At 40.8% G+C, this 13,999-nt stretch overlaps 2 protein-coding genes across 5 annotated transcripts; both read left to right on the top strand.

Annotated features, from left to right (window-relative positions):
• The first annotated feature begins 6,683 nt into the window (after positions 1 to 6,683).
• LOC655761 (uncharacterized protein) lies at positions 6,684 to 8,394 on the top strand. The gene is made up of 5 exons (XM_962323.4): positions 6,684 to 6,858; positions 6,910 to 7,088; positions 7,135 to 7,273; positions 7,326 to 7,517; positions 7,725 to 8,394. Exons 1-5 carry the CDS (start codon positions 6,739 to 6,741, stop codon positions 8,154 to 8,156), a joined length of 1,062 nt encoding a protein of 353 aa, XP_967416.1. The 5' UTR covers positions 6,684 to 6,738; the 3' UTR covers positions 8,157 to 8,394.
• Positions 8,395 to 8,652: 258 nt separating this feature from the next.
• LOC655850 (proton channel OtopLc) lies at positions 8,653 to 13,673 on the top strand. 4 transcript variants are annotated; one of them, XM_015979588.2, is made up of 10 exons: positions 8,653 to 8,834; positions 8,898 to 9,083; positions 10,030 to 10,123; positions 11,139 to 11,337; positions 11,638 to 11,746; positions 11,787 to 12,066; positions 12,113 to 12,288; positions 12,337 to 12,697; positions 12,751 to 12,979; positions 13,034 to 13,673. In XM_015979588.2, the coding sequence occupies exons 1-10, from the start codon at positions 8,688 to 8,690 to the stop codon at positions 13,599 to 13,601; spliced, it is 2,349 nt and encodes a 782-aa protein (XP_015835074.1). In that variant the 5' UTR covers positions 8,653 to 8,687; the 3' UTR covers positions 13,602 to 13,673. The 4 variants fall into 4 exon arrangements, with proteins under 4 accessions (XP_015835074.1, XP_015835073.1, XP_967505.2 ...); XM_015979587.2 differs by having other exon boundaries at positions 8,654 to 8,834; positions 8,880 to 9,083; XM_962412.4 differs by having other exon boundaries at positions 8,655 to 8,834; positions 8,880 to 9,083; positions 11,796 to 12,066.
• Positions 13,674 to 13,999: the final 326 nt, after the last annotated feature.

Consider the following 13,999-nt stretch of genomic DNA (forward strand, 5'->3'; position numbering starts at 1 on the left):
GGGGGTTCAGCAGCTTTTTGAATAATCTATTTGTAGTACAAAAACGTATTCTAAGATGTATGTATAGTTCGGAGACAGTAGCTTACTGTCGTCCTATCTTTCGAAAACTTGGTAGTATGACCCTCCCATCTTTATATATATTACACATACTTTTGTTTATTCGACAACATGTAAGCACTCTTAATAAACGAAGCGATATTCATGCGCACAATACAAGAACAAAAAAACCACATTGAGTTGCCACATTCTAGGTTGGCTATTGGTCAACATGATACTACATATGTTGGAATCAAATTGTACAACAACTTGGAACAAAAAATTAAGGAATCTAAGTCTTAATATATTTCGCAGTCGCCTGTCATTCTTCTTACAAGACAAAGCTTTTTATAGTATTGAGGAATACCTCAATTATTCCAAATTCCCTACAAATTTCATATATTGACGAGTCCGATAAGAAGGTGCATGGCATGCTCCATGACTGATGACTTGAAGGACAATTACATATTATTATTATTATTATTATTATTATTATTATTATTATTATTATTATTATTATTATTATTATTATTATTATTATTATTATTATTATTTCCGATGCACCAGTCAAATTTTTCGTAAGAGAAGCCTCTTCAACTTGTAATATTTTTAAAAAGAGTGCAGTTTTTATAGTTTATATATTTATAGTTGCGAATGTTTTGGCTTTTATTAAACAATCCGCTCGGAATTTTTGCTGCTCTCTATCCCGGGACACGGCGACATGTTTGCGTAAACAGATACCCCTCTTTGCGGATTTATAGCGCACATACGTTACGTCAGAGCTCTTTATGTTTCTTAATTTACAATGATAGATCGCAAGGTGTGCGAACGCCTCTACGTTTTTTATTCTCCTCTTTCTTAAATTTCGTTGAAATATGAGTCGGCGAAACGCGCCACCGTGTTATAAATCGAGGTCAGATTCGGGACGCAGTCATTAACGTTGCAAAATTGCAGGATATTAGCGCGCCGATTTCGACTAACGAGATATATGAACACCTGTACGGCCTAATGCTCGACTCAAATTACACCAACGCCTCTAGAACGCAAAAGGCGGAGGTGAGACGCTCCTGCATAGTTAAGTGACACTTGGAGATATCAGCTCGTCGAAAATATTTAATTAAGATTCAGTTAATGGCGCCCTTCAAAGAAAACGCCTTAAATTTCAGAGAAGACATATATTAGTTCGGCGATATCAACGTCATCGCTGCCGCTTATAATTACCAACCATCACGAGTTAAGCGGTGATTAAACGGCCTTCTTCCACATCATTCGCAAACAAAATCATTAGTTCGAAAAAGGACAAAGGCCCAGTTTTTGAAAAATTCTCGTAATCGGTACTCGAATTACAAGTGATCCGATTATCCGCTCCCATCTAGATAGGTTTCATCCCTGTTATAGTTTATTTAAGCGGTCTATTTCAGCTAAACTATTAATTTGTATTGAATACTGCATGATTTTAATTGACGTCAACATATTGTTGCGAGCCGATTATCGATACCTGTGCTCACTCAGAGCTATTACTAATTTAGTTATGTTAATGTACGATCTGCGTCACGTGAAATACGCCCAACTTAACTAAGCTACGATTTATTCGCAAACAATAAAAGATATTAAGTAAGACAAACGGTAGGGAAAGCAACAAATGTTTGTGAATGTGGAGATTAAAAATCCTGGGCTGAGCCACCGATATTAGGCACGTGCATACGAATGATATACGATAAGTTGGGAACAATATCGCGCTAGTAAATTTTAATTTGATAAGGATTGAAGAAGAAAATGTAAGAGAGCGCAGTTTGATGAAAAGTAGGTAGAGGTAATATTGCATTCTTAGCGTCAGGGATGATTTGTGCGGGGGTTTTAATGGAATATAAGGACGAGGAAACGGACCAGAGTCGGATGGAGAAAGAATTCCTTCCGGGCCAGACGCCGCATGTCGTGTTACTCTGGCAATTAGCAGGTGAAATACGTATTTGCGACTTACACTGCTTGCAAATAACTTTAATTACTTTTGTTTTCCCATCCGCTCCGGCGGCGGAATCTCGTTTGGGGCAAAAATTAGATAACAATGGCCAGGTGTTGCCGAGGGCCATTTGTTGCCACGGAGTCTCTTTATCAGAGGCCCGAATAATTTTTTCGTTTGGACGACAAAGTGGGTATCTAGTCGGATATGTTGATGGGCTGCGGAAAAGCTCTTTTGTCGAGTCGGAGCAACAAAGGGGGCCCGAAGAAGAGAGCAGAGTTTAAATGGGCCCGATCTCGATATACAGTCCACCTGCTCTGTCCTCTAATCTCATAAAGTGCATATCTGGGCTACGGCGGCGGCCCGTCCAATGCGGACGAGAAGGGAAACATCGAAAAAGGATCACCGGCCTAGCTCTGACATAATAGCAGTCGTCATCATCATGTGTCTGACCGGTTGCGATTCGCGTTCACCCGCCCGGAACATATAAGAGGGCATTCGATCGGCTCCCGAACTTTTATTTCTCATGTTCCTTGCTACTTTAAAATTGTATTTCAGTTATATCAGTGCTATGGATTGTCTGTCAAATTTTTATTGCTTTTCCGGTAAAATAATATCTCATATTGCGAGCTCGCAGAAAAGGTGGATCCCCGGATTTCCTACATCCACATCAATTCCATATTCATTTTGTTCGGACCCGCAGATAAACTCCTTCAACACCAAGGCGGCAGGGGGCCGCAACAGAATTGTTGAACAACAAAATTTTTACTTTAGTTCTCTACATTCAGCCCTGCGCCAATGATTATGACACGTCACGGTTGTAAAATTGGCTTCGGCGTGTCGGCAAATGAGGGGCGCTTTCCCATTGAAATTCCCAAGTTGTAAATTAAAAAGCGGTGAAGGGCTCGGAGGGTATCGACTTTGATAAGTTATTTTGCGCGCCATCAATTCGGCGGCGGAAATGAAGAAATCCAAATGAAATAATAACACAAGTATGGAGAGACGTCGCGAGCGGCGCGCTATCGAGATCTCTCCTCGAAAGAGAAGCCGCAAATTGCGATATAAATACATTAGGGACACTTAAGCGAAGGGAATTACAAGCACGATTCAGATCGGAAATTGCGAAATTTGAATGCAGCGGTGACGGGGTGCTGATTTCCGGACGGCCACGTGACGGCTACATTTCGTTCCGATATGCAAAAAGTCGCTTTAATGCGGCGATTCCATGTAAATGCAATTAATACGGCGGACACTCCATTTATCAGCCATTGAAATTTCGACGCGTCGACAATGAACCGAACAGTTGCGCTAATTTTCAGGTCAGATAGCCAGGCACCGGCGAAACCTCCAAGACCCTAACCCCTCTTCAGAAGTACATTTTCACGTAAAACTAACAATTTTAAAATACTTCGACAACAAAAAGTGAAAACTGACCTCGTCCACCTTTGACGAAATATTCAAAAAACTTTAGTTCACAAACAAAATTTATGTTGAAGGAATGTCCAATCAAAAGTATATAAACATAGAACTCCATTATATCCATTATAATTTTAAAAACTCTGATTTATCAAAGATATTTTGCTGTAACATTCCTTTAATGTGTCATGTTTTCTAAATAAATGTTAACATATTTTTGCATCTACATATAAATGAAACAATCTACACGCAAGAATGAGCAGTCACCGTCATTGATTTTTAACTTTAGAAGAGTTTTTTGTTTGTTAGGCAATAATGGTTTTTATTAATAAAAATTCAGACACTCTGTATACATTTTTTATGTATGGCATCAAGTGCAGTTGCAGATTTCGGTGATTCAAAAACGTGTTTGTCGATAAAGCGCGTTCGTCTGAGAAATAAAATACGCTTCTGGTTTAATCTAAGGATCTATTAATTATTGCAAAGCAGTCTTGTAATCCGTTCCGAGTCGTTAATTACCCGTTTTTCCTTGAAAGTTGTTCTAAAACTTGTAAATCTGCGTAAGTATCGATTGGATAATAACATATGTCGAGTCTCCTCGGGGTGTACCATAATTTGTCCTAGTAATTTTGCATTGGTCGTGTGTAAGAGCGACGTTAAGATTTGTGTTCGTATTCAAGGAAGCGGTTGAGGATCTGAAAACGCCTAGTAACTTCCAGACAGTTATTGTAATTTAGGAGTAGCAATTCCTTTCGAGACATGTGTAAGGCACGATATGAAATTCTTACTCGTAATTACTTCTACGTGAAAATATATCAAAGTTTACTAAAGGTGGTAACGACGCACCCCCGACTGCCGCCTTCCGAAATTTTCGCGCCGACTTTCCGATTATTAGAGAACACAAGTTCCTGAAAAACGTCTTCTCTTCCTCTGAATATTTCAGCTGGCAGCACGTTAATCCGACAAAGTTTGCTTTCAGTCGAGCGATTTCAGGCAGAGAGAGGACAGATGACGACGTTTCCTGCCGATGTTGCTGTCTTGTCTTCTGCTTTACGACTGCATCAAGTGTGCCACGGGCCTTTGTACATTTCAGCCCGTCTCTGTCCCACCTGTGGCGGCCATTACGCTCTATGGAAGACCATAAACTAGCCTACTTCAACTGAATGTATGCATTGTTCGAACTGACTGCGACATCCGTTTCCGCTGACCGCAGCATCACGCCATTGTTACGACCTAATTGCGGGTTTTTCCCCCAAGACTCAAATATTCAAAACACGAATCTCTTCGCCTGCGCCCAGTGCACACCACGGCCCTAATCGCCACTCAGACGGCGCTGGACGCACAATTACACCCCAGTAACGCGACGAAACCACTTCTGAACCCCTTGCATTGTCCCACCCTCACACAGAACTTCTCCCAGCTGATTTATTCTTTAAAATTGGCAAACGTGCCGAAAAAAAATACACCAATATATTTTAATACTAATTTGCCCGGCGCATCCACCATTTTTAGCACCTTTCTTGCGTCAAGTTTGCGAAATCACGACGCATTGCACAAATTGTTGGTGTAGTGGCGGTGTTTGTGAAAGTATTCGCGTTTCCGCCGTGTCACAATAAAATCTCTAGAGTGGCTCTGAAACAAAGCTCCGGCTTGCAAAAAATAATGAAACTAATTAAAAGCGAGTTTCATTAAAAATTTACACTTTTCGCTCGTTCCGCGTTCAATTAGATATTATTAAAAAGCATCAGTCGTGTAATATCGGCGCCGCTGCATCCGTCCGCCGTAAATTGGGCAAATAACGAGAGAGCCGTAAGTAGGCAAACAGCAGTAAACGTCGACAGTAATGCGAAACTCCGTGTCCTGCACTCTGGTGGCAAATGCACGCATTAAATTCCGCTCACGAGTTCTCGCGTGCGAAATCCCGCCCCCGAAAACAGCTCGAAAGATTGAATTTCATTTGCATTTCACTTTTGATTAAATTATTGGAAATAGCGGACGTGCGACCACCACCAGGGATTCGAAGTGTGCGCCAACATTTTGGGCAAAAATGTAGCGAGATGGCCGTCGAGCATAAAAGTGCCCGGAAAACGGCTTTAAATCATTTTAATTGTGGCATAAACCGTTCCGGGACCGCTTAATCCGCGTCTTCGGAGATGTTGCATAAACACGAAAAGGGAATAAATAAGGCGGGATAGATCGGCTCTCGAACGTGGATGCGCGTATGCATACATGCCGGATTATTGGATTATTCGGGCCTTGATGTTTTTATCATTACAAGGCCGGCACTTTGTCTTGCTCATATTGAAATTGCGACGTTCACAAAGACACCAAAAACCAATAAGCTCAGCTGCATACCTCCAGGTACCCCAATCACCGGCAACACGGTTTTTACAACGTTTTAACTTACACACAAAGGAATTGTGGCGGAGCGAAATTGGCTTACCTTACAACATTGCAATACACGCACTTTCAACTCGTACTCTCGATCAGAGATAAGGACAGATAGGAAATAAGTCCAAAATTGAAAACTCATTCCTGGCGGGGATGCAACTCTAATAACGACATCCGCAATCCTGCCAATACCACAAAACCAGACACGAAAGGGTAGATCCCAATTCGATAAATAAACCAAACAAAACGAAATAAAAGCGTGTAAAGTGGAGAAATAAAAACTAATTAGTGTAATTTTGTTTTACTATGCCTATTTTTAAAATCAAATCTTCGTCCATTAAGATTTGGTCACAAAACGCCAATTTAAGCGGAAAAAATTGGCGCAGTCTGTAGGAATAGCACTTTTAATTCGAGTTTGAAACTTAAAAGCGATTGAGTTGGGAGTGATTAAGTGGTTTCAACTAAATATAAATGATTGTGTTATTTCCGTCAAATCGAGTGAGTTAACGAGCTGTTATGCCAATAATGGTCTGTAACGACGCCAAGAAAACAGTTATTAGTCGCAATATTGACCGGTTTCATTGGCATTAATGGCCATTGAGTCATTTCCTTCGTTTCTTTCATTCCGGTAAAATTCCCTTGCATACCAATTTCCTTTTCATACCATCAATCCGTTTTCGCTTTGAACTTTGACTTGGCTCATTTGTTCCATTTTATTATATCTTGTAGCCATCAGAATGTATTTTCCCCGTTTCTCCCCTCCTCTCGATCTCTTTGCTTTAATATTGTTTCAAAAGGGAATTGCATAACGTTATTTTTTTATTAAGCAAAAATACAAAATATTAAATAAAACCTCGACGAAATTTCGATCGAAGCTCAAATCGACCAAACTTGTTACCAAGCAAAAGTGTACCTGCCAGCTGTCATAACTCGAAATGGAGCCCAAAAAGAAGTGCTCGCACATTATCCGCCGGAGTAAATATGAACGGAACGCAGCGGAAGTTACAAACTGGTGGCATAGATTGTTTAGCTTGCTGGAATCCGAGGCGGCCATCGTAAGTTCTCTCCAAGTTCTTAAGAGAGAGATCGGTTATAACCCTTTTTAGCCGCCCGATCGACGACTCGACGTCGTAAACGAGATATTCCCAGAGAAACTTCTCAACCGGATCCTTAGCATTTTGAGCTTCGTCAGGAGCTGCAAACGCCCAACCACCGATGACGAATCCCCCAAACCCCCCGACGACCAAAAAACCGACGACTCAATCCCCACCGAAGACCACCAACGGTAACCGATACTTTCCGCCCTGTTCTCCCTAATCCTCGAATTTAAGAAAAGAGGTCGGACCTCACAACCCCTACACGCGCTTCTTCCGGCGGCGGCCCGACCGAGCAGCTATCTGGCACACCTTACCGCCCTTATCACTGGAAGAGATGAGTCTGACTCAAAAGGCAGAGGCGATTACGACACTGGTAGGAATTCCGATTAACCCCCGAACGTAATTAGCACCGTCTGTAATTAAAGATAGCGACCGAGTTTGTCGAATGGATGGAGAACATAAGCGACGAGGATTCGCCCACGACCTTGACCGTGCCCCTGGTACTGAAGATGTTCGAAATCGGGTTCGATACGCACGCTGCAAGGTCGCTGCAAGTCCGCGTCAAGGAGATGGCCTCGGTGCCGGACGGCGTCGCCATACTCAAAGCCATGCCAGACGTAAGCAGCTAATAAATCCCGTCTCAAGTTTACACAAAAAAAAGACAAAGTCCTGACTAATTTTTTATAAAAATGACAAATTCCCAGCTTTTGGAACTAATTTTGTTATAGCAATTTTATTCGGTTTTGCAAAAAAGCTATGTTTTAAATTAATCATGGCGATTCCACCACGTGGCGCCCCCTGTTCCTCAATCCCGCCATTTCCAGATGGCGAAGCGAAGCCAACTGCACCGGCAACTACTCCGGGATTTGAAAGCGTCGCAGCAGAAGAAGAGGATTTTCGCTTTCGGGACGAAAATCGACAAGGAGCATCAAGTGATCCCTCCAAAGATGGCAGATATAGACAAATGGTTGGTTTGCAAGAGAGTTCCGGAGCATCTCGAATCAATGGCGGCGGTGTGGCAGGGAATCACCCACTTGAGATCGACCAGAGCCTACTGCGAGTATCTTCTCGAGCATCCCGAAATTACGCCGCCCAAATATTTGGTGCAAATGCGAATGCTGGATAAAGAAACGCTCAAAGGACAAATCCATCTTCAGGCGGATGAGAAAGAAACGGGTCCTACTATAATACCGAAAAGGACAATGGAAACAGAAGCGCACCACGCGGAGCAGGAAGCTATTATGTTAGGGAATTAGCGTAGAGAACTGTAATAGGGGACTGGCTGAAGCGCCACCGAACCAGTCAATAAATAAAGTTGGATGTTTCCGTTTATTTGCGAACTTGGCCCTAATTTTTAGGAAATGCGCCTGTTTGAGACGGCTGTTCCGGATTGAAAATTAATTCAATTGCCTTCAAACCGAATTAACCAAATTTCTAGTGGCACACTTAAATTTTTTCTTCACTGAATCTAAAAATAAATATTTTTTTATCTGGCTTTCTTATTTATTGCGTCTTTTGATTTTTATTTATAGCCATAGCTACCTCTTTTTCCAAAATTTCATCACTTGTTGTTGACAATTTTATAACTGGTAATGTTTAAGTTCGTAATTTATGGCAATTTATCTGGCATTTTTCAAATAGATAAAACACTTTGTATTCGTCCTGAGCCAATGCATTTTAAAAGATTTTAAAAAAGATAATAAAAGACTTAGGATTAATGCTATTTACAATACCGCAATAAAATAATCGAAGATATTGCCGTAAAGTTAGTTTTAAAGTTCGTATCAATGGCAACATCCAGAAGTATCAGTGAGTGCCTCGATGGTTCTTCTGCCGACTTGAACCATCACAAAGCACAAACTTTGGGACAAAGTTCGTGCGAAGAAAGTGAAGTTGAGTTGCGTAATACTAGATTCAGTGTAACAAAGACTGAAGTAAGTTTTAATTAATAAAAAAAAACGAAAGACAACAATTTTCAGAATGACAAAAATGGACAGCCTTCGATTCAAAGAAGTGCTTCTGAAATAGACGTAACTAAAAAAAAATCTCAAAATATTTTGGGTGTTCCTACGGCCCAAAGGACCGTTTCGTCAATAACGGCCCCAAATCTGAGGCTTCAGAGGAGTGTTTCAACTGTAACTTCTTCAGCAGGGTTATCTTTCAAAGCGGAAATTTTAAAAAGTGTGAGTTCATCGAGATTAAGATAAATGGTGATTTCCGAAAATTTTTATCGCGTGAGATAATCTTTTGGCGTCATTGAAATGTAAAATAAAAAAAAGACGGATAAAGTTAATGAAGCGTCTCAGTAAGCAATAAACTAGAGATGTCCAAATCAAATTCTATCGCGGAATGATTTATTGTGCGTAAATAATGACGGCGTCTCAATAAAATAATAAAATGGTAATAAAACAATAAATTGTCTGAATAAAACGCGCATTACGGGAAACGCTTGAAAATTAACCGGTTCTGGACAGAAAATCGATGTCATCAATCTTGCGGTTTGCTTAAATATCGGTAACAATACTCCGAGAGGGGTCTCTTGCACAAATCATGTTGCAAGATTCATTGTTTCATTGCAAATTTCCGAAGAGAATTTCACAGTTTCTCAACCGCGGTCTTCAGTGATGATGCGTGATTTTCGTCCCGAGATCTAAAAACTGGTAAAAACCGCGCATTTCAGCGTAATTCATTCCATTAATTTGCAACTTTCTTGCTAATTAGCCATTCATGCTCTCAAAAATCGCGATTTTGCAACACGTCAACTTTTCATCTTGTTACATTTTAATAATAACCATCGAAGCATCTGTCACCGTCGTTCATTACCATTGCAATTAAGTGAAATTAAAAGAAAACGGCGGCACGACTCTGCAAAAAATATGTTTTACATGGAAGAGAAACAGTCGTTCCGAATGCTCGCCGGGCGAAAATACAATAGAACGTTCGCTTTCCGTTTCTAGAGCTGTCTTATTCGAGAGAAGCGTAACGTCTTGACGACGAATTTGCAATGTGCGCGAAAAAATACGTTTCAAAATGTACGACATGCATGATCGGTTTGTTACACACACTTTTCTGAAACGATATCGCAATGAGAGTTTGCACAAGTTGAATGATTACGTTCTGTGCTCCCAGAACATCGGCCCGAAGAATGGCAGCATGGTGCTCCAGCTCGTCTTGCCCGCCAACGGACATGGGGACACTACCTCCAATATCGACGAAATTTTCAGTAAGTCCAAATTATTCATTTTTCACCGACTTTCCCGTTTGCAAAAGCACAAAAATATTTTTTTCAATCTACATCACTATATCTTTTTTAGAGAAAAAGACGAACTAAAATTCATTTAAATTAACGACATTATTATTATTATTTCATTTAACGCTACGTTACAGTTTCGTATAATTATGAGTAATTGTAATAATTTCCTAGTTTTAATTTGTTACTATAATTTATAAATTAATTTACTATAATTTAATCAATTACTTTGTTACTAATACTTCAGTTACCACAGCTGTTATTGCAATTTATTAAAATATAGGTATTTTTTTTAGTTACTTTTTATTTAAATGTCCAGCAAACTACACAATTTGAACGATAAACTCTCTACAAATGTGCTTTAATTTCACCCACCAATTTGAATCCAATTAATTAATTCACTTTGATGACTATAAATTATTGTGATTTATTTGTAACTTTGTAAAATTGTGGGAGATAATTATTAAATTAATTACTTAATCTGGGCTAATTAATTTACAATATTCTGTTTAGATAAGTTATTGCTCTCAATTTACTTAAAATGTATTTTTTCTTCTCTTCCTTGTTACAGAATTTGTAGAACCACTTTTTCTCAATATTACAGCAACCGAGTAATTTTAATTAAGTCCGGATAATTAGTTTAGACATCACAAAAGTAGAGTTAATTCCTTGAAATTCTGATAACGTCACTAAGTTTCAAATAATTTATTTACAATTAGTTTCATTAATTACTAGGGCATCATCCTTAATCTTTTATCTATATCTGTATCTTATTGTGTGTTGATATAACTTGATACTTAATTTGATTTTAATGTTTTGTAAACTTTTAAATAAACTAAGCCTCAATTGACGTCCTATTTAAAGATCCAGTTCTCATAAGAGTAATTGAATTCAAATTTTGGGACTTTCTTTTTCGCAACCGGATTTGCTAATTGCTAAATTCGCGTAACAATGGCTTAATTACAGTACTAGAGGCTTGAATTTTTAGGTGGTAACAATAAACGTCGAAGTTCCGGTAGCCAGCCGGAGCTGTATTCAACGCCAGATACGGAATGTTACGTCAATACGGCTTTCAGCAATGATCTGGGCGACTATAACCGGAATTTTGTCCAAACACCCATGTCGCTAGAATCGACCAGCGATCAAGCGAAATCGACGAGCCCAGAAGACAAAAAGCAGAATTTCAGGTGAATACAAAGCCAACATTTAAAAAAATCGGTGGAATAAAACGAATCGCGCGATGAAATATGTCGAAAATAACGCCGGAATAGAGCCACGTATTATTGTAATGGCATTCTGCGAGGAAGTAGCAATTACGTTTTACAGTTGGCCATTGTTAGCGACATCGGTGCGATTTGAATCCGAAATTATAGCGGAATTACATCAAGTATTCTCTACCATTATGTACCTGTTCTGATATTAATTACGATCGTAAAAATCATCGATTATGCACAAAGAGGCGATTAATCCGAGAATTTCGGTTTCAGGAAGCACCTCACAAATATCCTCAGTTCGATGTACGCCCTTTTCGTCGTCACGCTGGGCTTGGTGGTGTATATAAGCGATGTGATTCTGGAAAGCAATCCCCTAGCTGAAGTAAGCGAGTGTCACAGTCGGGGAAACAACCCTCAATAAGCGTTTGCAGACTTTCAGCCTTTATTTAGTCGTCATCGCACTCATCTTCATCCTGTACTTAACGGTCGATGTCAAACTGTACGTAAACAAGAAAAACAAATACAACGATCTGTTGGAAAAGAACGTTGCCGAAGAGATCGAAATGAAGGAGTCGGCCAGCGGTGATTACCAACTTAATATCAGGCTACCGGAAGCCGTTAGAGTGAAACAATTAGAACATCATTACTGTTTCAGCAAGGACAGGCATTCCGCTAATTTTTATCTCAAAATTGGAGCCGCAGGTTTGTTACCCAACCGTTACGCAACGCCGAATAATGACTCTTTTAGTTTTCTGTCTGGGGCATTTGATACACAGTGGACTCCTCATAGGGTATCAGATACTGTTCCTGACCTCGGACGGGGAAGACTTCTACAAGTGTGCGACAGTCACCAGCTTAATCCTAGATATCGTCTACCCCATCTACTCCTTCTTCCTGCTCTACTTCATCTTCAAATATTCCAACGTGGGTTTCAACAAATTATTTATATTATTAACAATAGTATCAATTTAGATAATAGTCAACCGTCATTTGGCCGTGGTCCGCTTCGGTCTGATGCACTGCATAGCCTCGAGTTTATGCTTCTGGGTGTGGACGATCCTCCGCGAGACCATTGAGTCGCTGTCGCACCACAAGGAGGACTCCGCCAGTGAGGAGCTGCCAACGACCTCGGAGTCGGCATTCTTCAGCAGCCCCCAGGCGCTTCCTCTCATTTCGTACGACAAAAGGGGCGCCAAGCTCCTGACGGCTTATCTCAACACGACCGTTCGTCAATTCGTCAGCGAGTGTCAGAACGACGCTGGTCTCAGTCTGATTTATCGCAACTATTCCCCTTATTTGTATCCGTTCTCCGTCGAGTACAGCATCCTTGTCGGTGAGAATTACAAGCGCGTGTGTGGCCGCTATTTATTCAAACTAAATGTTTAGTTGGGGTGTTATTCGTGATATGGCAGAGCATCGGGAAATGCAAACAGAAAGAGGAAATGTCATCGACGAGACAATGCGACACTCCGGTAGGAAATAATGATAATCTCGAGAGCAACGTAGTTATTCACGCCGATTGCCATTCAGCCAACAAGGGACTCTTCAGCGGAATTGTCATCATGGTCTTGACGGTTGTCAGTGTTATATTGTTCCTCATCGCTTTCAACGATTCGTAAGCAAACCCGTTCGCTTGTTGGCAACGCAACGAAAAACCGCGATTTTGCAGCCGCTACACCGAGGAAGCCGTCTCGATCAACAGCTCCACATCCATCATCATCACTCTGCTGATGACCATTACCGTCATCTTCGCCTATCGGCAAATCACTAAACTGGACGTCAGCCAGTCGCATGTGTCCCTTCTTGACGACCTCCTCCTCTTCGGCTGCATCCCGGCGTTTTTCCTTAACGGAATCGTCAGTATTATCCCAGCCGTCATCTCCCAGAACGCCACAAGCATAGTGCTTATCATCCTGGAAGTGGGTCAAGTTCTAGTGCAAACGCCGCTTATCATCGACGGGCTGCGACGTTGCAGCAACAGTAAGGAACTCAGGAGAGAAAAACCCGGGCGGGAACTATTGACTTTCCTCATCGTTTGTAATGTGGCAATGTGGATCATGCAAACGTTCGAGGTGAAATCGCACGGCTTGCAAGATCACAAGAACGAGTTCTACGGCGAGGAGCTGTGGACGATCATCGGGCATCTCTGCGTCCCTTTGATGATGTTCTACAGGTTCCACTCCTCGGTCTGCATTGTGGATATATGGAAGTACGCGTACGAAGAGGGTAAACATTGAATGTGTGTGTATAATAATTTATGTTTTTGTACAATAAACGTTGCTGCCGAATATAAAATGCTCTATTATTGATGCGAGATTATTATTTTTTGTGTTTTTTCGTCGCCTCCCGAGCCTGGAAGTAATTAAACGAGATAAAACAGTTAATTGAATCGGATATCCATTGGTGCACGTCGAATTCTAGATGAATATATTTCCATCGAGAATGTAAAATGGGATTGGTTCTAAACGGAAATGTTAACTTTGATCTCTCGAAAAATAGGAACAAAAAAGTTTTTGTACAAACTTGGCCAGCCTTCGACGTGTACCAGGACGGTCCAGTGCACAAGCGATTGTGTTTCGTCACTCATGTATGAGCGCGTGTTTTAGCAACCAGGGGCGGCTTCAACTCGAATTTT

This window comes from Tribolium castaneum, chromosome 9, assembly GCF_031307605.1.
Source record: "Tribolium castaneum strain GA2 chromosome 9, icTriCast1.1, whole genome shotgun sequence".
NCBI lineage: Eukaryota > Metazoa > Arthropoda > Insecta > Coleoptera > Tenebrionidae > Tribolium > Tribolium castaneum.

Coding starts and splice junctions, on each gene's coding strand:
- LOC655761 (XM_962323.4), top strand. CDS start 6,739: ATGGAGCCCAAAAAGAAGTGCTCGCACATTATCCGCCGGAGTAAATAT. Junction 6,859..6,909: donor TGGAATCCGAGGCGGCCATC/GTAAGTTCTCTC, acceptor AACCCTTTTTAG/CCGCCCGATCGACGACTCGA. Junction 7,274..7,325: donor CAGAGGCGATTACGACACTG/GTAGGAATTCCG, acceptor CTGTAATTAAAG/ATAGCGACCGAGTTTGTCGA.
- LOC655850 (XM_015979587.2), top strand. CDS start 8,688: ATGGCAACATCCAGAAGTATCAGTGAGTGCCTCGATGGTTCTTCTGCC. Junction 9,084..10,029: donor AAGCGGAAATTTTAAAAAGT/GTGAGTTCATCG, acceptor CTGTGCTCCCAG/AACATCGGCCCGAAGAATGG. Junction 11,338..11,637: donor GACAAAAAGCAGAATTTCAG/GTGAATACAAAG, acceptor TTTCGGTTTCAG/GAAGCACCTCACAAATATCC.